General features: G+C 37.6%; 2 protein-coding genes across 2 annotated transcripts; one reads left to right on the forward strand and one right to left on the reverse strand.

Annotated features, from left to right (window-relative positions):
• The first annotated feature begins 1,807 nt into the window (after positions 1 to 1,807).
• On the forward strand, positions 1,808 to 5,970 carry LOC103706362 (ATP synthase subunit delta', mitochondrial-like). Its single transcript, XM_008790432.3, has 2 exons — positions 1,808 to 2,185; positions 5,356 to 5,970. Exons 1-2 carry the CDS (start codon positions 1,910 to 1,912, stop codon positions 5,698 to 5,700), a joined length of 621 nt encoding a protein of 206 aa, XP_008788654.2. The 5' UTR covers positions 1,808 to 1,909; the 3' UTR covers positions 5,701 to 5,970.
• A 691-nt stretch (positions 5,971 to 6,661) lies between these two features.
• LOC103706361 (lon protease homolog 2, peroxisomal) lies at positions 6,662 to 24,473 on the reverse strand. Its single transcript, XM_008790431.3, has 17 exons — positions 24,105 to 24,473; positions 23,632 to 23,741; positions 23,433 to 23,544; positions 22,495 to 22,664; positions 21,515 to 21,606; positions 20,873 to 21,052; positions 20,620 to 20,703; positions 19,186 to 19,313; positions 17,919 to 18,120; positions 17,611 to 17,817; positions 14,826 to 14,956; positions 13,989 to 14,202; positions 12,541 to 12,843; positions 12,223 to 12,417; positions 10,498 to 10,743; positions 10,040 to 10,141; positions 6,662 to 7,140 (listed from the first exon to the last, which is right to left on the reverse strand). The coding sequence occupies exons 1-17, from the start codon at positions 24,209 to 24,211 to the stop codon at positions 7,057 to 7,059; spliced, it is 2,667 nt and encodes an 888-aa protein (XP_008788653.2). The 5' UTR covers positions 24,212 to 24,473; the 3' UTR covers positions 6,662 to 7,056.
• Between the last annotated feature and the right edge of the window lie 1,482 nt (positions 24,474 to 25,955).

Consider the following 25,955-nt stretch of genomic DNA (forward strand, 5'->3'; position numbering starts at 1 on the left):
GTCAGATTCTTATAACTTAAATATGAATGAGTTTTACTAGGTTCTATTATCTTCTTCTTTGTCATCCAATTTTAAAGCATCACTACGATCTCTAATGCAACCACTTACATTCTTTAGGTTTTCTACATAGTTGGATTAGATGATAATTACGTTAATTCATCTTACTTTTTTTTAAATACCATTTTTTCATTCTACTAAAAAGTTTCTCTGCTTATTGTTAAGGAAAGCAGCATCATTGTCAACAGGATGCTCCTTCTCACTAGCAATATGCTTCCATGATTGAGGATATCAAGTATGATAAAATATTGTTTCAAAACTAGGTTTATGGTAGTTTTCTCTAACATAATTGAGCATATTAAATATGATAAAATAATATTTCAAAACTAGGTTATGGTTCAGCGATTGCATTCCTCCATTCAACTGTAGGTTTTTAGATGTATTTCTCAAGCATTTGCCTTTGCTTATTCTATTTGTTAGCATTCACACTATTTTGTTTTAAAAAGATTTTTGAAAATAATATTATAGTATTACTCAATTAGTTGCGGAGATTTAAGCGCTAGATCATCACCACTAGAAAATTGCTAAATAATGTAAAAATAGTACAAGCTACCAAGAAAAAAACAAAGGATACTAACAAGAAGCTTGAAGCTAAAAATTAACTAATTGTGGCAATGATTCAAAAACCCTGATGAACATATTACTGCTGTTAAATTGATAAAGGAAAAATTGAAGCTAGGCCCTCGATTTCATTTTCGTTTCATATCAGATCTCACGGACTAGACATTTTAGTTTTAGGCCTTGATTTAATGGTCTTTTAATTTTCAGTCTACATAAACATGCATACATGTATACATATATACACACACACGCACACACATATGTATAAAATATACACAACTTCGTTAAAACACTAAATTAAAAATGTTAACTGCATAGAAATCTATCATATAATAAACATGAAACGAAGGATTGGTGTCATGAACATGAGCGTTACACATCTTCTTGGTGGGGGGGAGAGCAAAGAGAGAGGGAAAAGAATGGAAAGAAAACTTTAAAAGGTGTCATGCCATTCCATGCTGCGGCGTTCCTTGCCAATTGGAGCCGGGTCCTAGGAAAGGTGTGGAAGGGCTTAAATGCACAGTAGTTTAGATTATAACAATCAATGATCATTTTGCAAATCTAATGAAATGTAAATGCAAGGGATTTAGATCTGTACCTTGAGAAATGAAAAAAAGAAAAAGAAAATTTTTTTTTGCATGAATATCCTTCTAAAAATTTAAATTTACATAAATACCCTCTTTAAATTTATATTTATTTCTGTACCTTCATAAAATATTGTTTTTGTACAGATGCCTCTAATATAGTAATATAACGATTCTTCTAATATCGTTAATAAAAACCATATTTATTTAAATTAAAAATAAAATAAAAATTTAAAATTATTTTTTTGTCCTCTATCACAATCGTCTTATAAATGTTTTCTGTTTGCACATCTACCTATTAAGAAATTTTAGTCATTTTAATTTGAAATCAATAATTTTTTAACGGCGTTAGATGGCGTGTGTATATATACAAAAATGAGGATACAAAAAAGATAGAATAGCAAAATGAGTATTTTATGAGGGTGTATATATATATATATATAAATTTTGAAAGGGTATTTATATAAAATTGGATATTTAAGTGGATGTTCCGAAGGAGAAGAAGAAGAAGAAAACAAAAGAAAAGAAAAGGAAAAAAAAAAAAAAGACCCTACAGCGGAATGCTATTGTGCGCCCCCTTATCCAACCCGTAAATGCCACTCGATATGGAAACCCCGCACCCGCAGTACTTTCTCTCATCGCCTCCATCCGCAGCCCGCCCTTCATTCCAAAGGGAACCAGAAGAGAAGTAGAGAGAGAGACGCGCTATGTATCGCCAAGCGTCGCGCTTTCTTATCCGATCCCTCGGGGGCAGCCGCCGCCGCACCGCCGCCGCGCCCCGGGCCTTCTCGACCGACGTCCTGGCGGCGCCGGCAGAGGACGCGGCGTTCGTGGAGGCCTGGAAGAAGGTGGCCCCCAACATGGAGCCCCCGAAGACCCCCCTCGCCTTCATGAAGCCCCGCCCTCCCACTCCCTCCTCCATCCCCTCCAAGCTGACCCTCAACTTCGTCCTCCCCTACCAGTCCGAGATCTCCAACAAGGAGGTTAGCTCTCTGTTCTCATTCCTTGTTACCTATCGATTTGGAAAATTAGGGTTTTATTTTGATTTGATGATGCTTCCTTTTTGTGTTAGTTTTGGATCTAGATTTTTTTTTTTAATTGTCAGTTGTTTGCTTTATGGAAAGATTGGATATGAATAATACCTGATATTGGATGATTTTAATGATGTTGAAGACTCTGATGCTGACCAGGAAGGGACAGGTTCCTTTCTTTATTGGATTGCATAAAGGTTTGATTGTGTCACGAAGTTTGTTCTTTACTGTTGTTTTCAAAGTTTAGATTTTTCGGAGGTTTACATGTCCCTTTTCTTCTCTGATGGACCGCACGAAGGTTTTGGATTGTGTTGTAAAGTTGGTTACTTTACTGTTGTTCTCAAAGATGAGATTTTATAGGTTTAGGCTGGAGCAGATTTGGCTAATTCGTCTGCTTGGTTCAATGGCTACCTCCATAAGCAATCTGAAGTGCATTATCCTTATTACCTAATTGATTCGAATTTTGAAATGTAGATCTAGTCAAGAGGAAGGGAGTCATTTGAAGTTGCATTCATCTTATTTCTTCATTTTAGTAATGTGTTTTAAAGCTATAGTATCTTTTACAATTATAACATATGCGAGCGCTTAAAACATGGATCAACCTCTGCTGAACCTCAAGTTTTTGTTGAGCGTGGATGTTTCTATACTCTACCTTGAAATGTTCAATGCCTTTAAAATTGCTATGTGATTGTAACTGTGTGTGTGATTGATTTGTTTTCATTGGAGAATTACTTGTATTTCACATTAGTATCTATGATGTTTTCATCATAATTGCTTAAACATCATATCACAAGGCTTATATAATTGAATAATTGCAATTCTTAAGTTCCAGTATAAAGCATGGTTCAATATATAAAGATAATGGTAGAGCCTACCTGAAGTTCGCTATTACGTTAATGACCTTGTGAATAACATAATCAGTTGGTTGAAGCGATAAGGAGCGGTGAAGATCATCATGCCAATATGAGAGAGGTGAAGAGCATTGTGCCAGTATGAAAAAGGCATCAAAATGTAATCTTCTGCCATATACCATGCTCCCTTGAAAATTATTGAATTGCTAGTTACCTGTTTCGTGCAGTGAATGCAGGGGCAATACCTGTGCCTGAAAGGAAGCAACATGAAGACTAAAGACATCTGTAGCCTCAGAATAGTTTGATACTAATTAATGATGGACAGGACAGAAATTATATCTTTTTTCTCTAATACCTTTGTCGAGGGAAAAAAATGTAAGCTTTCTGTTGATCAATAAGTTATAAAGACAATTGATATTGATCATGGCTTCTACTCTCTCTCTCTCTCTCCTCACCCCCCCAGTCCAAATATTTGAGGATATACCACCCAAGATTTGAACCCAAAAGCTGTGGTTAAGAGGGGTGTGACAATTGCGGCAAGCCCAAATTCATATTAGTTTAGGAACTTTTGGAGAATGGTACTCATAACATTATTTAGAGTGGTTAAAAACATATGTTCACCAATGAGTGAACTTATGATGGTTGAGAAAAATCCAGTTGTGCTCATCTGACTCTTTCCTTAATGAAGGGATACCCTCCTTGTACTCCCCACATGCTCAATACTTGCTCTCTCTCCGACTACATGGATAGCCTCATCATGTGGTGGTATCAACTGACAGCCTCGCTCATGTGGAGTCCAATTCGTTAAGAGGTTGTAGGAGCTGATCTTCTTTCTGTAGGCTAGGCGTTCCTGCTTCGATGCCATATTATAGATGATGCAGGGCTTAGTTGTTATATGAGCTGGCCCTGTATGTTGGGAAGTAAAGTCTTCAGTTATGGACCAAGCTAATTCACTGTTTGATGAGAATAGAAACTGAGATGGTAAACATAATGAAACGCAAGTATATCAAAGTTAGGACAAGAAATTATATGAATGGGTGCTTAGAGGAAAGGATATTGCTAGTTATGTATTTGGCTTTACAGATGAGTTTATGGATGCATTTTGGAGGCTATAGGTAAAAAGGAATTCGGGCAAGTGAATTTCATCAGGAGAGAAAGAAACTGATTGAAGAATCAGAAAATAGAAGACCTGGGAGTCATGCTGAATAAATGTGATGGTGAACTTCTGCTAATTGAGGTCCTAAAAGCCCTAGGCATGCAGAAGAGTTATATTTTTAAATATAAGCTCCCTACCTCTCCTTCCCAACTTACTATGAACTTCCAATCAACATTCATGTTCACAAAATTAGTCAATCAACTTCGCAGCCATAGCTTGGTGGTTGATATCCCACCTGTACGGCAAACACCAGTTACAAAAGAAAACAATATAATCTTCTATTCTCCCACATTAAGTTTGGAAAAACTCTTGACCAAATCTGCATTAAACATGGTTATGTGACAAAAGCTCAATCTCAGTGCTTTGCCTGTACGTCTGGAAGCTGATCAGGAAAACCCATACCGGGAAATATATTATAGTGTTCTTCAGCAATGTAGTACAGGAATCTCTTCTTTGAAAGTTAATTGGCTCCTGGACAGATGTCTGTCAGCATGTCATAGCACTTGAAAAGCAATCTTTTAGTGTATGTTACCATGTTGCTAGTTGAATGTTAATTTTTATACTCTACCTACTAGATATCATCTTCTTTTATACTTCAACTGGAGTCTTCTCGCCTGAAAGTTTCAATTTAAGCTACATGACTTTTTTATTTTTGTTATAGTCTGGATTAACAACACGCCACCCTCTTTTCAACAGCAATACATACAAAGAGAATCTTGCTGTGCCCTTCTCAAGCACTGCAAGCATGAGAACTTCTTCCAACCCTACATTTCCACTCTTCTTATTTCACACCAGGGACTGTCAGTGATTTTTCCAAAACTATATTGTTTGCTGACCTGAAAGCTCCATTCTTTCCCCACCTTAAAAGACAGTACAGAACTATTTACCGCATCTTCGCCATTGTTTTCCTCCCTGAAGTTCTGCATAGCGATTCAAGTGGTCTTAAAGGGGGTTAGCAAGTAATGGTTTATATGTACGGCCATCTTTACTGCATGGTTTGCCATCCGAAGATGTAACTATACCATTATATTGTTAAACAGTACTGTCAAGATAAGGTCAAATTTTGAAGCCAGATGGCCGTAATTAACTGCTCCTTTTTCTTTAATGGATTTCAGGTCGATATGGTCATAATACCAGCAACAACTGGGCAAATGGGTGTTTTGCCAGGGCATGTTGCAACCATAGCAGAGCTCAAACCTGGGTTGCTTACTGTGCATGAAGGGAGCGAAGTGACCAAATATTTTGTCAGCAGTGGGTTTGCATTCATCCATGCAAACTCCTTTGCAGATATAGTGGCTGTTGAGGCTGTTCCTGTGGACCACATTGATCCTAGCTTGGTTCAGAAGGGGCTTGCTGACTTTACCCAGAAGCTTAGCTCAGCCTCAACGGACTTGGAAAAAGCTGAAGCACAGATCGGGGTAGACATTCACAGTGCTCTCAATGCTGCACTCTCTGGATGAATTTTTTTATTCGAAGACCAGCCTCTTTCCCTCAATCTCAGGATGGTCATGAAGTTCATAGGCAACCCGTAAAGGTGAGAAATGATGGAAGGGCAAGATAATAAATTTAAATGTTTCAGCTGGAAGATCCTTTTGTGGCATTCCTCATACCTTGTATTTCCTCTTTGATTCATGGCTTCTTGGCCAGAACAAAAAACCATTCTTTTATTATTCGAGTAATGGTAGACTGGTAGCTCATTGAACATATTGATTTCAGATGAATTCGCTATAGATATTAGTCTTGATATATTATGTCTCCTAACCTATCAAGCTGTCGATAATTTTTCCTTCTATGTACGCAGCATGTGGAATTGAAGACCACGAACAAAATGGAACTAACCGTATCTATTACAAAAAGAGGATCTGATATGGAAATTTTATCAGAAATTAAAGGATCATTATGTCAAAATCCCAACAGTCGCAACGATGATACTTTGGTAACCCATGAGCAAGCCGAGGCTCGTTACAAGTAATTAGCGAGGGTGTGTGATTCATTATTATGAAAAAGAATGAAAAATACGAAAGATCTATCCATTCTCTTCTCCACATTAACTCTCTCTCTCTGCACACGCGCTCGTTGGTTGAATCATTCGTTCTGGCACAGGTGCATACACATACAAACTCTCTATTGAGATGCTAAACCCTGGTTCCCTCTTGGCCCTATTTTCCGTTTTTCAAGATATACAATTGACAGGCAAAGGTCGTTAATTGGGTTGGTAGGATAGTTAAAACTTCTAAATCCAAATAGAATTAAATGAGTTGGAGACAGAATTATTTATTTCAAGCTGATCATAAACACAGTGCAGGTTGAGGCCGGAGATTTTTGACCGTTAACGAATCTGACCTGATCTGACCCACCGCTGCTCCTACTTCCAGAACTACTTTTAATTTGCTTGACCAGAATAAATTATAGAACACGATATTTCAAATTACCGTGTAAATCTGTGATAGATTATGGTGCATTCAGTAATCAAATTTTATAATGTACACAAGCTTGCATTATCAGTTTGATTAAATAGAAAAACTGGAAAAGCCACTGCTTTCTTGCTCCCTGTTTGAAATATACACTCATAGTCGCATAGACTTGCCTTCATACATACCGAGCCTGTCTGTAGAGAATGGAACAACAGCATGCGACTGATGCAGATTGCATGGCAGATCCGTGAAGGCAGCATCCTCGAAACTTTGCTCAATGGCACAGTGGGGAAATTGAGTAATGTTTAATCACCATTTGCCATGATGTCAGTCTGAAAGCCTAAATGCAGCATTGAGCCAGCAAGTCCAATATATACTGTACTCCGAGGGAGATGGAGAATGCTATAACTTCGAGCGTTGTCTCCAAGGGTATCCACCTTCAAAAGCTTGTTCCAGTACATCTTCAATGCGCTTAACAAGCAAAATCTGTTAAAAAATTCAGAATAAATGATGTCAGCCCGGAGAATTTGTCATGTTCTTCCAGGTAAAGAGGTCATAGTTGTGTGTAAACTAGCTATGCTAGAACATAAGCACTATCTAACCAATTCAACGCTTGTAATTGGAAGAAGGAATGAAAAAAAAATTTGCATATTAATAAGCCTTGTGGTGGTGGCCTAGGCAATATGATGTTCCTAGTTTGACATTGCATTAGCCATCTCTATGTTTAAACTTGCACTCATTGAGAGGAAAGCATTTCCATGTTGGCAATAACACTATATCCAATAGGTGCATACGCGCGTATAATTAGCCTACTCTGTTAGCATTTAAAGCATAGAACATATACGCTCAAGTAACAGATGAGCCAATACAAAGATAACAGTTTTGATGTATGAAGATCTGCATGATAGGGCATGCAACGAGCGCAAACCTACATCTAATGTCTTTCCTTGGTAAAATTTGAAGTTGTCAATTGCACATGGCATACCTCTCAGCCGTACAAACATCTAAGGCAGTTTATGAATTGAAGTCTATAGGAACGGTCGAACAGACAACTGCATTATTATCCAAACTTCGAGAAGGGATCCCATAGATTGCAAGGCGTCCAGAAAATGTGATCCAGATTTCCACCTTGCACCAGCATGATGCTAATAAGTTTTGCAGGACCACCCTATTATTGATTGTCACAACAACTCCACCAACCAGCTGCAATTAACCCATTATGTCTCTACGAGAAGAAGATGAAGATGAGGTAAGGACTGTTGCTAACAACCCCCTAGGTCACTTGCCAAAGCAAGAAGCAACTACACTTCAGCTCCTCTCAGGTTGCCCTCATCTATGACTTTCAAAATATCCTACACCAGGATGGGAGAGAGGTCTCAAGCAGTAAGCGCTGAACAGGAGTTCCAATCGCTCAGAAACTTGCAGACGTCCTCTACCAAACTTAGTTCATATCAAGTGAGTTCATATCATGTAAGGCTGCCCTCAGTCTCACATTCACTAAGCTCTCAAATGACTGTCCCTGAAAAATCCAGTTCAGCACACTCCAAGATAGCCACTCCCTCCTAAAACCATTGAAACTCTCATGCAAGTATTTCAATTCCTAGGGTTGAAGGGAGATCTTCAATGACATTTATGCATGTTGGCGGTATTCTAGATACCTGACTACTCTATTCAATCCAGCTTCATAATAAAACTGTCCAACCTAATAAAAATTATATAATTACTACTTACTTTATTTTGATTAGCTTGTTCCTGATAATTTATCCAGATTAAACGGAAAAACATGTTTTTTTGTGATATTTCCTTAATTTCTATGGATGCATGAATGATGTATATGTGTTTCATGAATTATTCTAGAAATATTCTGAACTTCATTGGATTTACCTTTTCTCTGTTTTTGAATTTTCTATCAACTTTTCCCGAACTTCCTTATCTAAGACTAACACTTGTGAGAAACTCATCTACCCCAGATATATTTCCTAATCTTTGAACATGATTATGTGCAAACCTGTGACCCCAAAAGTTGATAGCTGGTAAGATCAATCTTCACTCATTCAGAGAACCTTTTTCTTTTTATTTCTCTCTCTTTTTTCAGTTCTGGGTGCCCTGTGCTGGATTGTATATTATAAACATACATGGCATACCAAATCAGGGAGACCCCACACATAAAAGGGACCCTTCCAATAACTGAAATATGCTCAGGATAGAGAGTATGCAAATGCAAGTCTTTTAGGAAGGGAAAAAAGGTAGGGATTACATGCTATAAAGATATAGCTCACATCATGGAAATAACATGGAACATTAGTTTAAGCAAGTGAAGACATGAAGAAACTACCATGTTTTTTAGTTATTATCGCCCAAAAGGACTAAGGGTGTCTACTTAATTATCAGCCCGTGAAGATTCTTTATGTAGATCAATGTTAGGTAGGGAGTTAAATTAGAAAATTTCTTTATGTAATCCATCAAGCACTTGTTACTTTGCCATCCACCTGATAATACATCTATCTTCATGCATTAACATGTTCTTTCATAATGAATAGGTTGTCCAATGCTTTAAGTTCTCTTGCAACAATAGCCCAATGCAGGATATCCCATTATAGGCCTGTTTGGTGTTGCTTCTTCCTTATGAAGGAAAAGTCAGAAGCTAGGTTTTCTAACTTCTCTTAGAAGCACTTTTTTTGGCTTTTTTTCCTTGTAGAAGCACTTCTCAGATAATGGTACCAAACATTTATTTATTCAGACATGCTTTCTTGCTTTAGAAATCACAAAAGCACTTTTTGTTAAGCAAACCAAGCACGCCCTATGAATTCTTTCCACAAACACGGCTTACTCATTAGACCTACAAAACTTATCTTGCCTAGGACTCAAGTATGACAAGCATGTAATTGATGGGATTCCTCCATGAGATGCCACCTTAATCAGAATCCTCCAATAAAAACAAAAAACTGAGAGAAAAGATACCTAAGATTCTCGTGAACTACTTATATGATGATATGCAACAACCAAGATGAGGTATTGATCATATGAAAACAACCTCTGAGTCCCTCCCAACATTTTCAAGTAATTAACTTCTTGCTACCACCATGAGCAAAAGAATCCCTTGTGTTTCAGTCTTCATCCATTCTTTTTCCAACACATCTCCAATCACTCCCTAAGTCACCAAGTTCTCTTTTGAATTTCCACCTCTTCTCCTGCCCCTTCTCTTAAGCAACAGTCTTTTAATGAGCTCATCTATAACCTTAATAGCCATCATGCGGATATAACATTTCAAGATATTTGCACATGCAATGGCACCACTTTGTGAATAATATGTGAAAAGGAGTAACATATTTAATTTAGAAAGGTGAGTTCAAGCAATAGATAACCTTCAAGGTTAAATAATTACCTCTATGCCAGCAAGAATGGCTGATGGTACCTCAACTAAGTCTTTCAAATTGCGTTCAGGCAAAATTACTCTCTTGATTCCATATCGATGTGCCGCCAAGACCTTAAGGTTCAAATAAGTAACAATTAGAAGATTCATTTTTTATACAAAATGCCATCGAATAAATAGTAAATTAGAAACAAATGTTTGGATTTTCTTTATACTACTACATGATTTCATGCAAGGTTCGCCGTCTCGGTACTGGATCTCGTTCCAGTACCATCCTATTATAGTGTCAGCACGCCGTACAATATGAGACGGCACAACGTACCAAGTATTAGTACAATACGAGATAGCATGCTAGTTCGGTACCATTATGGTACGGTACATTCAGTACGGAATAGTACCGACCGGTACAGTAAACTTTGATTTCGTGAACTAATAGGGTAAAAAAGACAAATAAAACAGCTAGTAGCTACCTTGTCTTTGATACCACCAACAGGTAATACAAGGCCCCTAAGAGTCATCTCTCCAGTCATTGCAGTATCAACTCTGACTTTTCTTTGACTGAACAATGATACTAGTGATGTTACCAAAGTAACTCCTGCTGATGGTCCATCCTTCGGCACTGCACCAGCAGGAAAGTGTATATGAATATCCCGATTCTCCAGTAAATTGATCTCATCAGCAGCTGACAACTTCAGATCTGCTGCTCGTGCTCTCACCTGAGGAAACCAAGAACAAGAAGCTATTAAGCTTAAGATAAAAACCTGGCACATCCATCAGAACTTTTAAAGCCCAATCAAAGGGTTTTCAAAAGATATTGATGCATTCCACAAGGAATTAAAAGAAATAAAGTCTTGATCAGAAGGGAAAAGGTTAAGGCAGTCCCCTTCCATCCTTCACAAGTAATGTCCAGAATGTTACACATGTAAAATTATTTCCCAGTGCACTGATCAACAGAAGTACAAGGTGATCAGTAACAATGTAGCTGGATGATATCAAAACTCTTAGCATGCAAAAATTTTCTTGCTTGATTGGCCTTTATTAGAGAGAGAGAGGACAGGGGGGATGCGTTACAGGAAAACAAATGTACACTATATATCCCCCTACCGTGGAGCTGACTGAAAAATACAATTGGTGTTTATATTTATTGCCTACACAGAAAGACTAATATGATAATTAAAATTTGATTTCATTAGCTTTCTAGTGTTAAAGTAAAACTCTATGAAGACTTGCCAGTGATATATGGTGTGGCCATGTAGTCACTTTCTATTCACATGCTTGCCAACTAGACAATTAAAGAACAATAGTTTATTGAGACCTAGCTTCCCTATTCTAATATAAGACGAGAGGACTTATTTCCCAAATGTAACATATGTTTGACAATTAGTTTCGGCGGAAGAAAAGGAGAGCTCTTATACTAGAGGCGTCAATTATACACTACATAAGCAGAATGAACAAAAAATGTGTTTTGAATATGTAGAATTTAAGAGAACTAGGAATTTTTTAAATTTAAGAATCCGTTACAAGAGATTCAGAAAGGGAAACAAGAGAGTATGATTATAAATCTGATTTTTTTTCTCATGTGCATGATGCAGATAAGAGAACCGAACACGTAATGTATTAATAAATCAAGTGCTGACATTCGTATACAACTCAAGTTAGCAAAATGGGGATGCTTTTCTCAGGAAAACCTTTTTTGTTTATTCATTTTATCATTGCACATCTGACCATTAGTTTTAGCAGGAGAAAAGGTACATTACATCAATCATGCAGTAAACATAGTAGATTTCAAGTTAAATAATTTTTTATTAATTGTTTATGTAGAATTATGTAAGCATGCAAGACTCTGGTTTAAGACACTTAGCTAGGAAACAGGAAAAGACATTTACAGAACTATCATCATTTTGTGTGTTTGGTGCAGAGAAAACCAAACACATAATAAATTACTAAGTATATCTAGTATAACTTACGATCAGCACAATGAGGATGCTGTTTTCATGACATCCTTTTTGTCCATACATGTTAAGAAGTAGCACCTTAATCTGTTTGTCATGTATCCCTGGGAACTTGGTCTTTGTGATTTTAAGCTAATCATAGAAAACTGGATACATGACAAACAAATTTGCCACATTGAACAAGACAAGGCATTAGCATACATTACGAGATGTACTGCTAAAGGAATGAGTTACAAAAAGTACCCATGTGAGAGCTATTTGTGCTGATTCTTTAATAACATCTCCTAGTTGTCCAGTGAGATGCAAATCACCCTTCCCCACCATTGCCGTGGCTTCAACAAATTGAACCTCTCCACCAAAGGATGTCCAGACGAGTCCAACTGATATACCCGGAGTTGCTACACGTTCTGCAGTTTCTCTGTCATCAAACCTAGGAGGCTGCAATTCCCAGATTAATGATGTGCAAATGAATATTTGTTTTGACAAAATTGAATAAATTCAGAGGCAGAAAGATAAAATTTCTAAGAAGTAGCCTCAAACTTCAAAAACAAAACTACCTACCCCAAGCACTTTTTCCAGCATAGCCTCATCTACAAGCAGGACAGAGGTACTTGAAAAAGCATTTGATATCTCCTGCCCATTAACACCCATAGGAAAAACTTCCATCTCAACTTCAGCACCATCTGCAAGTCTTGTGTCCAGTATTGAACTTGTCATTGGGTGCACATCTCTGCTAATTTGAACTGCACAGTCTTGCTCAGCAACCTTGACAGCTGCAGCACGAGCTAAGGCAGCTAAGTTTCTTTCAAGATTCCTCACACCAGCTTCTCTAGTATATCTCTGAATTATAATTTTCACCATCGCCTACTCACAGAGATTGTTAAGACAGATGAATCATGATAATGCTACAAATGAAAGAAAAGGTCATAAAATCGCCAGCACAGAAATTAAATTGCTCACATATAGACAAAGGATAACAAAATTGCAGAACTATCAAGCACCGCAGACTATCTTAGGAAAATGAAGATGATGTGGAATTAAAAAAGAAAAGATCTTAAACATTCCAGCATTGGTGCTATGACATCAATTAAATTGAGGATGTGTCAGTATTAAGGAATTAGCGGACAAAAAAATCGATCCATACAGCCCGACTCCAGTACACAGGATATAGGTAGGATTTGTTGTTGGTTAATGGTAATCCAAGGACATGCTTGTTTTCAGCCATCATGGACAATCAAGGAGAAATTGATCCATGAAGCTAATTGTGGCCCAAGCATTTAACTAGCAGACAACATAAAGAAATGCAGGCTATTCTATAGCAGGAAGTGTTTTATTTCACCTCCTTAAATCCCAATGAATTACAGTTATGAACGTTATGAACTTACATATACACAAGATGAATATTTCCTATTATCTCCTACTTTCTCATTTATAAAGTTAAGAAATGAGCTGGATATTGTTAAAAAAACCCATATCAGTATTCTAGAAAGACTACAGCTGACTAAAACTGTCATCCACACTTACCAACCTTTCTCTTTCAGCTATCTTCCACATTCCAAAACACATACAAGAATTTATATCTAACTTCCCTTGAAAAGTCTTAGCTGAAGGAGTAAGCTTGAAGGTATTTGCAAGCAACAGGCAGCAAGAATAGGTGTCAGAGTACACATAGACTGGAAGATTAATACCTACCTCAAGCTATGAACTTTTATCACATTTGGAACAGGGAAAAGATAAACACATAATCTTCTTTATCTTCTTTCCTCAATCATTTTAGTCTTCTAACTTAATTAAGTATTGCTAATTTAAGTTCTATGAAGAATATGAAAATGATTAGGCAGGAGTTCTGCTTATAAACCTTGTTAACAGCATGTTATAAGAAATTTTATTATATCAGAAAAGAACAAAAGAATTCGAAAAGCATTCATCAAGTTTTAGCTTAATAATGAAAAGGCTCTGCATGTGCAGGCTGTCAAATAACAAAGGTTATTTAGTAACAAGATCAATACCTCAGGGATTTGAAGGAATTCGGAGCTCAATCCATGCTGATCTAGAACTCGTGGCATAAGATGCTTCATTGCTATTTTTAACTTTTCTTCAGGTGTATAGCCAGGAAGCTCAATGACTTCCATTCGATCCAACAGTGGTGGGGGAATAGGTTGAATCCTATTTGCAGTTGCAACAAAAATTACGTTTGATAGGTCGAATGGAACATTCAAATAGCTGATGATCATAATTTAAGGAACACTGGCATAATCAGATGAGATTCTAATCATTATGCTGACTTCAAATAAAAATCCAATTTCTTCCAAAAAAATTGTTGCTTCTCGTAAACATCAACCTTAGACAGTTATTGACAATTTCCTAAAACAACAATACAGCATTTTATGGAAAATCCATCATCAATATGAAAGCAAGTGACAGATATAATGTATTCCGACAACCACTGAGCTGCAAACTATAAAGAGTTGCAGTACCCACATGAAACTTGAAAAAAAAAATTAAAAAAAATAAAAAACAGAGACTAACTAGTTCGGGACATGAAACTAAACACAAACAACCAAACAACAAATTGTTCTAGCATTTATGCATGTTTAATGCACCCTATAGTTCTCACTTGGTACTCTGAGGGCAATTTTCTGCATGTGGGGCTTTGAATAGTTTGGTTCCAGAAAAAAGTTTTGACTGCAATTACCGTGCACAACAAGGACTATAAAATCTCGCATAACAAAAAAATGTGTTTGGGCAGAATCATTGACCATGAGAATTAACAAGCATGTTTTAGTCGTATAAGCATAACGATGATCGTATGAACAACTCCTAAAAGCCCAAAATAGAAAGGATACTGGTCATTGAATGTTTTGTTCTGTTCTGGATCAAGAACTTCCAATAATGCTGATGCTGGATCTCCACGAACATCAGAACCTGTCTTGTCAATTTCATCAAGAAGCATAACTGGATTGTTAACAGCCACTCTCTGCAATTAAAGGAACACGAGAAGAACACACGTCAATGGAAACAGCCAGCAAATGGTTTCAAAATGGAGGTTCCATGATAAAGAATGCAAAAGATTACCATGATTATCAAACTGATAGTTTTATGTTAATGCATTGAAATTTCCCAGTAAAATAAAACAAACAAGCATGACTGTTAAACCTTAGGAAATGAAGCAGAAGTTTGCTTGAGATGGGAACCTTATGTGCCAATCAATCACATGACAAGTAAGTGTCAGGCTTGGGCTTTCTGTGTCAAAACTGAGTCTTTTAGCTCATTTTAGTTTTTTTAACATAGAATTAGTTTTAGGAGCAAGGTTCAACAAACTGATACCAGGGATCATGTTAGCCAGCAACCGATTTGTTATGGTATCGGTGCGTACCATATGTGTATCAAAACCAGGGGATGGAGAGGGAGAAGGGGGGGGAGCGATCAGCTCGCCTAGGCCATGAACAATGCCTCCCTCAAGAGGGCAGTGAGATCCTCAAATTCAAGGTCCCAAACCCTCAATCCCACCTAGAAAGATCCTCGAATCCAAGCTTTTTATGTTTCTTGATCTCAGATCTAAAGGCTTGGTTGTTTTTTGGTGCAAATAATCATTAATCAGGAGATGAGGAGGTCAAGGGGCTTTAGATTCATGACCTTCAGGAAGGAGCAATCGGTAAGGGATGCTTCCTGGAACCGAGGGGGAGGGGGCAGAGATAGAGAGAGAAGAGAGGAGAGAGTGAGAGAGAGAGATCAGCTCATCTGGGCCACAGATAGTGCCTTTCTTGAGAGGGCTGTTAGATCCTCAAATCCAAGGTCCTGATCACTCAATTCAACCTAGAAAGATCCTTGATTGCAATCTTGTTGTGTTTCTTGATCTCAGATCTAATGGTTTGGTTGTGTTTCAGTATAAATCATCATCAATTGGGAGATGTGGAGGTTGAGGGGCTTTGAGTTCGTGATCTTCATGAATGAGCACTCAATGAGGGATGCCATCGAGGGGATGAATAGGCAAAAACTGGATATAGAGGAGCATCACCCTCGACAAGGCCTAGTGCTGAGGTAGTAGCAGCGGATTCCATAGCGGCAATCACCATGAGAGTGGCGGTAGTCGAAAAACTAGAGGAGGCGAGGACAGCGGGGTGAGAGAGGAAAGTGGTGGGAGATGAGCCAAAATCTTTGAGAGACGGCGGAGAGTCGAGATGAGCGGAAAGCTTTGAGAGAGGACGTGAAATAGAGATCAACCAAACCAAATCATAAAAAGCTCCAAGCCGAACCAAAGGGTCATTTTGTCCCAATAACCAACCGGTTTGGGTTGGTACACCCCGAACTAGAGAGTTCGGGACAGTTCCGCTATCACTGTTTAGGAGTCTTTTAGGTTCAATATTTTTTTTTACACAATATAAGTTTTAATAGGTTAAGGAATACCTGTCTACAACTTAGAAGGCGATTCTCAGATTTGATTATCTTTAAAATAATCGGAAGTGGGAAATTGTGTATTCATGCTTTTGTCTAAAAATATGTATTTTACGATATAACCCAAATAATGGAGGAGTACATCCATAAAAATCTCTATGCTTCACATCTCCATGTTACCCAGCCATGTGCATATGCATTTTGTATAATATATCTATATATCTATCTGTAAATTTTTGGGTTTCTTTAAGTAATAAAAGTATCTTAAATGTCAATATGTTTCTGTATATAGTAATAGCCAAGATATAAAATCTATGAAACATCTATCATCAATAATGCCAAAACACTAGCACAAATTACGCATAGGAGAAGTATATCTTGTAGACATTATTGGTCCATCGAAATATAACTCTATATGGACCTTAAGATAACACTATGTCTCATAAAGATATACCTAAAGATTCTTTTTATTATATGTCCATCTCTTTTAGACATGTGAGTCAAAGGCAGCAAAGGTATACAAGGAAACAGATTCTTTGAATTTTGTAGGATTTGATGATACAATTTATGACATCAGGGTTCCTCATTCAGAAAAAACCTTCGAGTGTTGATAGCCACAGGTGTTGATAGGTTTGCAACGCATGAGTTGTGCCCTTTGCCATTGTTGATCATTATTTTTTTATCCTTTATCTCCATCACCAAAATCAATATCATCATTATCACTATGATTACAATATCATCATTACACATATGCAAATGAAAGTTCAAACAAAATAAAGTAGTTTTAATTTATAATCTTAGAATATTTTGGTGCCATAAACTGAAAGGAAGGCAAGCAGCATGGATTTTGGCATTTCAACCAACTTAACTGGCCAGAAAATTTAACTATGAACTTAATTATATTGAAATAGCTAAGTAATAGGATATAGGACATTATAATAATGCCTGATATTGACAAATTATAGATTGCATTATTCTTCAATTATGCAACACATATTGTAAGATCACATCTGTATTACAAATTTTGAGGGAATTTTTTAAAAAATACCAGAATCTAATTTAAAATGAAAAAACCATATCTAAACACACTAACTAAACATACAGATATAGTATCTCCTTAGAAAGTAATGCATTTAAAATGTTTTAAAAAAACGCAACAACAAGGTGGAACTTGATATGATCAGTTAGCAAGACAATCTTGATAAACTTATGATGTAGTAATGTTCCAGGGTGAACCTTTAGTCCATCAATAAGACGTCCTGGCATGCTTCCTATGTATGTCCTTCGATGACCTCTTATATCAGCCTCATCCTTGACACCACCAAGAGATATCCGGACAAACTTTCTGTTCAAAGCAGCTGCAATTGATGATGCCAATGATGTCTTTCCAACACCCGGTGGGCCAACAAAACAAAGCACTGGGCCTCGGGCATCAGGTTTAAGCTGCAGTACATTTGATTAATATCAGTTACAGTAGCAGATGCAATAACTACTATGAACATGCAAAAAAGAAAAATGCCATAGAAAAAGGCTACGAATTCAACCTTGCGAACGGCTAAATATTCAATAATCCGCTGCTTAACTTTCACCAGACCATAATGATCATGATCAAGACGTTCCTTGGCAGCTCTGAGATCAAGTTCATGTTCTTCACTGACATTCTGCCAAGGAAGATCAGCAAGGAGTTCGAGGTACACACGTGAACTGCTATATCCAGGTTGCTGAGGCTGCATTTTTCTCAGTCGTCTACAAGCAGAAACTTAAGGTTAGAACTTAGAACATTAATAAATAATGCAATTAATGTCATTTTTTTAATTAAGATAGAACAATCTGTGTCATTTTGTTATGAAGATAGCAATAGCCACAACAAAATATTCTAGTGTTCGACGAAATGCAATTTCAGAGAATCTATCTGTCAGATGAATACACATGCACGTGCGCACACAGAAATATAACTGATGTATGTCACCTATCACTCTGTATTTTGAAAATCAAAATCTTATCTTAAAATCATAACAAGTTTGGCTTAGGTCAAGTCATAGGAGCAGACTGCTAATCAAAGCAATTATAAGAACTGCTCCAGAAGCAAAAAAGACAAGTCAACTTTAGAGCTGCCAATGGTTTTGAGCCTCCAGAAATCAATCCAAACCTCAATCAGATAAGAAACAACCAATTAGACCATCTGACCTAGTGTTTAACTCTTGAAGTTTAGAATTAAGCAAGTCCCAACATCTGAATAATAAAATATGCAATTTCGATGTAAGTTAGAAAGTCTTAGATTTTAGGTTGTTTCTTCCTCTGTGTTTTAAATGCATCTTCATAGTAACAAAAGATTAAGGTGTTCTCTGCCCAGCATTCTGACATGTCAGACCATCTATTTATAGATGTAAATAGATGGAATGGGGTGTTGAAAGAAAGGAGAGGATAAAGAGATTGTGCATAATGGAGCTCACAAAAGCCCTAATTTTGGGATACCTTATATTACAGTTACAATATCTATACCCCTCATCAACTAATTTCCTGCACCACATGAAAAACTCCAGCAATGCTAGCCTCCAATAGCATAGCATGGCATCCAAAGCTTCCATGAGAGACAGTGAGAAAGGGTTACGAAGAATTCTATTCCTCAGATCGAGTCTTTAGTGTTGGTTGCAGAAATTAAGCCCAAGAGTATTCTAGTTATAGGAGACTGATGCAATCTAGAAGTCCTAGTGTTTTGTTTTCCCCCAAGTTGAAGAACTCAGATGTGACAACATATGATTGTTTAAACACAATAACAAAAGCATTTCACCAGCATTCTACATATCTTACCGCAATTCTCGTTGTGCATGCTTCCAGATATTAGGAGGCATCCCTGCACTCTGCATTTTTCTTTCCAAAGCAGCTATATCATCCTCATCATCATCATTATCACCAAGTTCCTCTTTTATAGCCCTCATCTGGAGGAGCGCCAAGATTGAACAAATAGATTATATGTTGTAAACATATAAAAATTTCCAATGCGTTGTAAGCATAAAAGACATAAACAGAAGGAAGTCTAAAGTTTAACATTAATATCTAATATAAGGAGTCAAGAGTGCAACACTGGAAAATATTTTTTTCTTGTGCATAGCTGACACTTTCAACAATATCCAGAAAGAAGTCAGAAAGTGTGCCATGTAGAAAATTTATCTTTTTTATCAATAAATGAAATTAATATGAGTTATCTGCTAGCATAATGCTGTAATGAGCCAGCCTCTGTCTTCGTCTTCAACCCTGAATGTCTGCTGATCAATTCTCTGCTCTTTATATAACAAATGTGTTCAAGTAGTCTGCAATCATAGTGAGCTCCCCTGAATGTGTCAGTTGCCTCTTTGTTCTCCATTTTGAACATTCATGTCAAAACTTTTCAAGCAAGTAGTATCTATTATCTTATACAACAAAAAAGTTGAGGTGAAGTGATGGTGGTGGTTTCTGTTTTTTAAACATTTAATCAAGAACATAATTCTCAGTCTTGCATTATCTCATCTATGGATTTACCACCTAATAACATCAAACTTTTAAAGTTTTTCTACATTTTGTTCACTCTAGTTAGATGTCCTCCTTTGCTCCTGTTTTGGTTTTGGCAGCCCAGCCATCATTTGTCCAAACATTCTCATGCATTATCAATGCCTTTCTAGCACACTGCTTGTCACACTCTGCTTGTTGAATCCAAATTGTGGGTCATAATATCCTAACAACCATGGCGCTACTCATATATGTTTCTACAATTGAAGGGAAAGAACCAAAAAAAAATCTTATACAATTTCTTTTTCACACATTAAATCAGCTTAGGAGCCATTATTTGCCAAGATTCTTCATTATAGTGCATCATTTCTGAAACAATCCGATTGCTATACGATACTATTTTCCTTGACCACCTTAACCAATATGGCATTCTTTAACCCCCCAACCCCAACCTCAAACAAAAGAAAAAAGAGGGTGTCATTTGCATGAATGAGCTTCACCAAAGGCATGATAAGTTTGGAAAGAGAAGTAAAGCAATAAGAGTCTGCTTTTTGCACAGAACATACTAGTTTAGTCTGTTATATAATGCTAAGCAGCATTCCTGCAGGCAGTGCAGTGAACAAGTTTCAGGATGCTGAAAGTCCGATCCAGTAAGGTAAATATCTACAAACTTCTTGTTTCATATTTCATCAATGACTAAACGCTAAATCAGCAAAGAATGCACTATTAACCTATCATAAGCTATTGTAGGAAACAGACCTGTTGGCGCAGAAGAAATTCTTTCTGTGATTTTGACAGTTGTCCCTCAACCTTCTGAGTTATTTTTTCTGCTACACGAATCGACTGTTCAGCAAATGAACAGATGTTAAATGCATAACATATATATTTGAGAAACAGGGAGCAATAAGACAAGAAAAAACCAGTCCACTTTGATTCAATGTTACTGTATCATAAATAAGAGAACTTTATGATAAGAAATCATATATAAGAGAGCAAGTTTAACCATCTTCACCTGTAAGTGCCTGTCCACTAATTCTGTTGCCTTTGAGAGCCTAACTTTTAAGTCAATTGAATCTAACATAGATAACTGCTCCTCGAAACTTATTTCAAAACTAGCAACAAATATATCTGCCAGCCTATGCACAGGAACTGTCTCAAGAAGAACTTTTGTCCGACCAACAGTTTTTTGCTTCTGTAAGCAGTAATTAGAAAGCACATATCACCACATGTAAACGATAATTGACAAAATAATAGAGAAAAATTATAGATTGCATTTGGACAAGGCAGCTTGCCCCATTTGAGAACTCAAAATGGTAGGCACAATCTAGAGTATTATTGCTATATTTTAAAAACTCAATTAGAAAGCAATACCAAAACTGGGAGCATGGTATATATTGCTGGTATGCATAACTGAAAACAACCTGAAAGAAGATGCAGAATATACTAGGCAAACTAGAACTGTAGGTTTCAAAATTTATGGAGTAGCTCGGATGAGCAACTAAACAATACGTGTTCAAATTAAGTCCTTGTTAATCATTCGAGTCACTTAGTTATTAACCTCAACCTTCCCCATATGTTTTAACATTTAGCATCCAAAGCTTTTAAAGAAAACTACATGATATTGAGAAAGAACATTTAAAACTCAAAGTTTCACCTGCTCGAGAACAGAAATTAGCTCCATAGCAGTAGCTTTAAATTGGCGAGATAACAAAATAAGATCTGGGTCTTGTTCTGCTTGCTCCAACTCTAGCAAAAGCAAAAGAAGATGAAATGTTTCATTCAGAACTTGCTTTGTGAAAAATGTTAAGAACAGATGGCAAAGAAATATCAACAGCATGATCACAATTTCACTTAAGAGCTTTTTATGGTCCCCATCAAGATTTTGCATCGCCAAATTATATTGGCTAGCTCAATTTAATACACCAATGAGTTAAAACATCGACTAGGAACTATGTTCATATAAGAAAAATAACAGGTCACTTCACTAAGAAGAAGAAGAAGAAGAAGAGAAAAATTGATCTGGAGACAAGATATTGGCAAAAATATATAGATTTTGTGCTACTAAAGAGTGCATACATGTTTGCACATCTTCTTTTAGGTGTACATTAAATGGAATAGCTCTGTGACACATAATTTCTACAAAATTTATAGAAAATAAAACTCAAATCCTCTCTGGTGTAGTTATAACATTAATTTCCATGTGTTTAATAGCGAGTCCTTCAGTGAAAAAATAGGTTTTCACATGACCACCAAAAGAAGTAATCTTAGTTCTTAGTAGCTACTAATCTATATACTATTACAACAACCAAAAGATGTATGTATTTGTTTATAGTTACAACTTTATTTTTCTTTCCCTTCCTACTACTGATCCAAGAGTGCTTTCCATCTCTAAGCTGCAATCCCTTCAATACGTAACTAAAAAAGTTTAAGTTCTTGTATAGTTGTATTTAAAAACTTAGTGGCTAAACGTTGACTGTTTATTTTATGCCACTGAAAACAATTTAAATTACCCAAATGGCTTGAAACATATCTCCGAAATGTTGTATCCCTCAGTTTGTGAATTTGGAGAACCAGAATGAAATATAACTAGAGAAGAGAGAATGAAATATGAAAAGGTGCAAAATAAAATCTTACCAACTTTTGTCATGTCAAGACGTGAGACACGTGCAATATAATAATTTCCTCTTGCACTGAGTTCTTGAACACTAAACCTACACAATCCTTCAAGAACAACTATGTATGTAACCCTTCCACTTGGTTTCTCCACTCCTCTAGAGAGGTGTAAAGCTCTAGCAGCAACACCCCTGGAAATGAACAGCAAGTTAATTGAGTGTCATAGGCTTCACATTAAGTCCACCATGTGTTTGAGTAAATGTAAGAGATAAAATGTACTTCTTATTATTGCAGTGCCCAATTAAGTTACCTTCTGTATTTTTTTATGAAAATAAACATTCATAAAACCAACTGCATAGTGTAGATCAAACCAAACAGGAGAACGGTATTTCCAGCACTATGCTGGCAAGCTAAAAGATATAAGTAATTTCTCCCTTTTTGTGTTGATGCTGGTTTTCACGCTTTTGTTTTTCTGCCTTCTTTGCAAATTTGATGTTTCCTAACCGAACATCTAATATACATATAATTAATCCCGTTGAATAATGGAGACTTAGAAGGTAACATTTTCATGAACCATTTCTCCTGGTAGTCAATTCTAATGCTCTCATGGCACTGCAGATGAATCGGTTTGCAGTGCCACTGGTCACAAGCTTAGTTCAACCTCCCTAATCCACTCCATAACATAGCTCATCAATATACTACCAAAAACTTAATTTATCCTATCCATCACCTTTATGCTTGCAGATTACTATTCTTATACTTTCCCAATCTTTTGATATTCCTTGTCTTGGTGAACAACAAGAACCAAAAGATTGCACCGGTCGGGTGCAGCCTCTCAGAATGACAAGGCATTTTTTGTCACAGTGCTAATGGTTCAATTGGTTTTACCTCACCTTATATGAAAATTATAGTGATAAAAAGAATCACATAGAGAAAAAAACACTGTTAGCAGACCCTACCTGTTGTGCCAGTGAATCAACTCTTGCTGGTTCTTTCCATCCTGCTTCTGAGAATCCCCCAATACATCAGCTGGACCTTTCAGACTCCGCTCTCCAGAATCATTACCCACACCTTCATCAAGATAAGCATCTTTCACTCAAAATTTTCATTCTCGATGCACATTATCCAAAAAAGGGAAAGAAAATACATCAAAATCACCTGGAGATAACATCGAACCCACTGTCGCCGCCTCAGAGTCCCTGACAGGAAGCACACCGATCAGACCCTTCTCTTCCCTCTGCCACAGTTCTTGCTCCACCAGCTTCACGCTGCAGTGGGTACCACCAATAAAACATCCCACAAACAATAAAACAAAACAAGTACCAAAAAAAATTCAGAGCTCTCAATCAGCATCAAATTCATATACAAATTTACAAGGAGAATGGCAATTATAGCCCCTCAAGACATCTACTAGTCATATCAAAACAGACCCCAGAAATCAAAAATCCCAACTTCATCAATTCTGTTGTCAAGAATCATGAGCTGATTAAAATCTCATTCCAAGAAGCGAACTTTTTCAAGAAAATGATTGAAAAACAGTGAAATTTCAAAAAAAATTAGGGTTTCGAGAACAGACAAAGGAATCTAGAATAGCAATTCGGATAAAACCATAGAATTGACCGATTTATCACCTGCTGGGAGAAGTGCACCGGATTCGGATGATGGCCCCCGGCAAGAGGACCTTGTTCCTGAAAGGGAGAATCCCCAGGCGACCCGGGAGCTCTACCAATTCCGCCATCTCCTCGACTCTAAAGGAGAGAACGGATGGGGTTTAAAAGGGGGCGGGGTGGGGGTGGGGGAGGGGGAGGGGGAGGGGGAGAGCGGAGGACAAGGTTTGACGCCGTTTGTAATCATTAATAAATTAATTGGGAAGCTATCTTCGCCGACTGGTGGACCCGGATCCCGTCACCGCGCGCCCTCGGCCGTCCGATTATCGGATAAGGGGGCAACGCCCCGCCTGATGGACGACGGCCTCTCTGCGTCGCACCCGACGTATGCCCGCGCCGCGGCCGGGTCTTCTCAAGTCCTCCCTCGCGGGCCCCACAATCATATGCTGTCACGTTGCACATTAGCACAGTTTCTCCACGTCCCACAGTGCGACACGTCACCGCCTTCCAGAAGCACGATGCTTTTTATTTGGCAGCGATGAAGTCCTTTTCTCTCGACGAACGATTTCCGTTTGCGTGGCGGTGGGACTGCGCATCCTTTTCACACGGGCGTAATTTTACTGGGGCGCTCTTCAGGTCCACACGGACGTGCCTTTGCCACGTGGATCTGGATGATTGGTAGGAATAACGGGACCACGACTGTGTTTGGTGTCATTTCCCAGGAACTCGTGCGTGGGCGTGACGGGGGGCCCTGAAATTTTTTCCTTCGCCGGGTCGTGCGAGACGGCTCGCGTCTCTTTCTCGCCGACGACCCGAGGATCAGAATAACCATGAGCCGTTGATTTGGAGCGACACGGTAAATTACGAGGAAACTAGGGCGGGATAATTGGGATATCAGCCGTTTGATTGAGATCGTCCGGCTGAAGAGGTACCAGGGAGGGAGGACGGTGTAGGTACCCCACCGCATGATGGCGGTCCGTGTGAACGGACGGTACTGTGGAACACGGCAGCGTGACGTGAAATGACAGGGTGTCTTCATCTCCGTGTCCGGCATCGGCACGTTGTGATCCAAAGAAGCTGGTTGGTTTCAATGTTATGACGAAGTAATTGCCTATCATTGGTAAACCACCGGCACAAAGTTTTCTTGGTTCTTCGTCTCCCAACGCTGCAACAAAATTTAAATAAAAAAAAAAAATTGGACCTGCCGCTTCCAACCGAGTTCATATTATATTTTTTTTTTGCACGGAAAAATAATTGATCTTTTTTTTATATTTTATATTAATCATCGAGCACTCCAACATTTTTTCTTCATATGTAAAGTAGATGTTACAAAAAATATATATATTTTTGCATGAAAGGTGCAATTCAAATCTCTTCCAACTATTGGACAAACTGGAAATTTAATAAAACCCAAGCTAGTCCAAGTTAGGATTTGGCCATCTTTTTCAAAGCTAAGTTAGCGACGTCTAGATATATGATGACGACCATTCATGTATTGTGCAATAGTCATAATTCGAATCGGACACGCATTGTGTAGATAAGCTTTATTTGTTTCATTAGAAGAATGGTTTGTCTACCCAACAAAAGAAAAAAAATGGAATATTGAAATAAAAAATTGACCTTCTAAAATAGAAGCCAAGCGACCGATTGCATAAGAATCTAAAAAATAACTATAGTATCTATTTATAATCGAGCATTGATCTCGAGGATCCCCATGACAAATGTGGACATTATAATATTTTGGTTAACTTTACTGCTAAGATGTTGCTAGACAACCCAAAAGCAGGAAACAACCTGCTAAAGACAATGCGAATTAGGTGGGTTGGAATGCCTGCAGTCAATGGGGTGCCGGTGGGGGTGGCTCCTCTTCCAACA

This window comes from Phoenix dactylifera, chromosome 17, assembly GCF_009389715.1.
Source record: "Phoenix dactylifera cultivar Barhee BC4 chromosome 17, palm_55x_up_171113_PBpolish2nd_filt_p, whole genome shotgun sequence".
Taxonomy (NCBI): Eukaryota; Viridiplantae; Streptophyta; class Magnoliopsida; order Arecales; family Arecaceae; genus Phoenix; species Phoenix dactylifera.

Coding starts and splice junctions, on each gene's coding strand:
- LOC103706362 (XM_008790432.3), top strand. CDS start 1,910: ATGTATCGCCAAGCGTCGCGCTTTCTTATCCGATCCCTCGGGGGCAGC. Junction 2,186..5,355: donor CCGAGATCTCCAACAAGGAG/GTTAGCTCTCTG, acceptor AATGGATTTCAG/GTCGATATGGTCATAATACC.
- LOC103706361 (XM_008790431.3), bottom strand. CDS start 24,211: ATGGCGGAATTGGTAGAGCTCCCGGGTCGCCTGGGGATTCTCCCTTTC. Junction 23,545..23,631: donor GGGTTCGATGTTATCTCCAG/GTGATTTTGATG, acceptor ATCTTGATGAAG/GTGTGGGTAATGATTCTGGA. Junction 7,141..10,039: donor CCATTCTTGCTGGCATAGAG/GTAATTATTTAA, acceptor ATTTTTTAACAG/ATTTTGCTTGTTAAGCGCAT.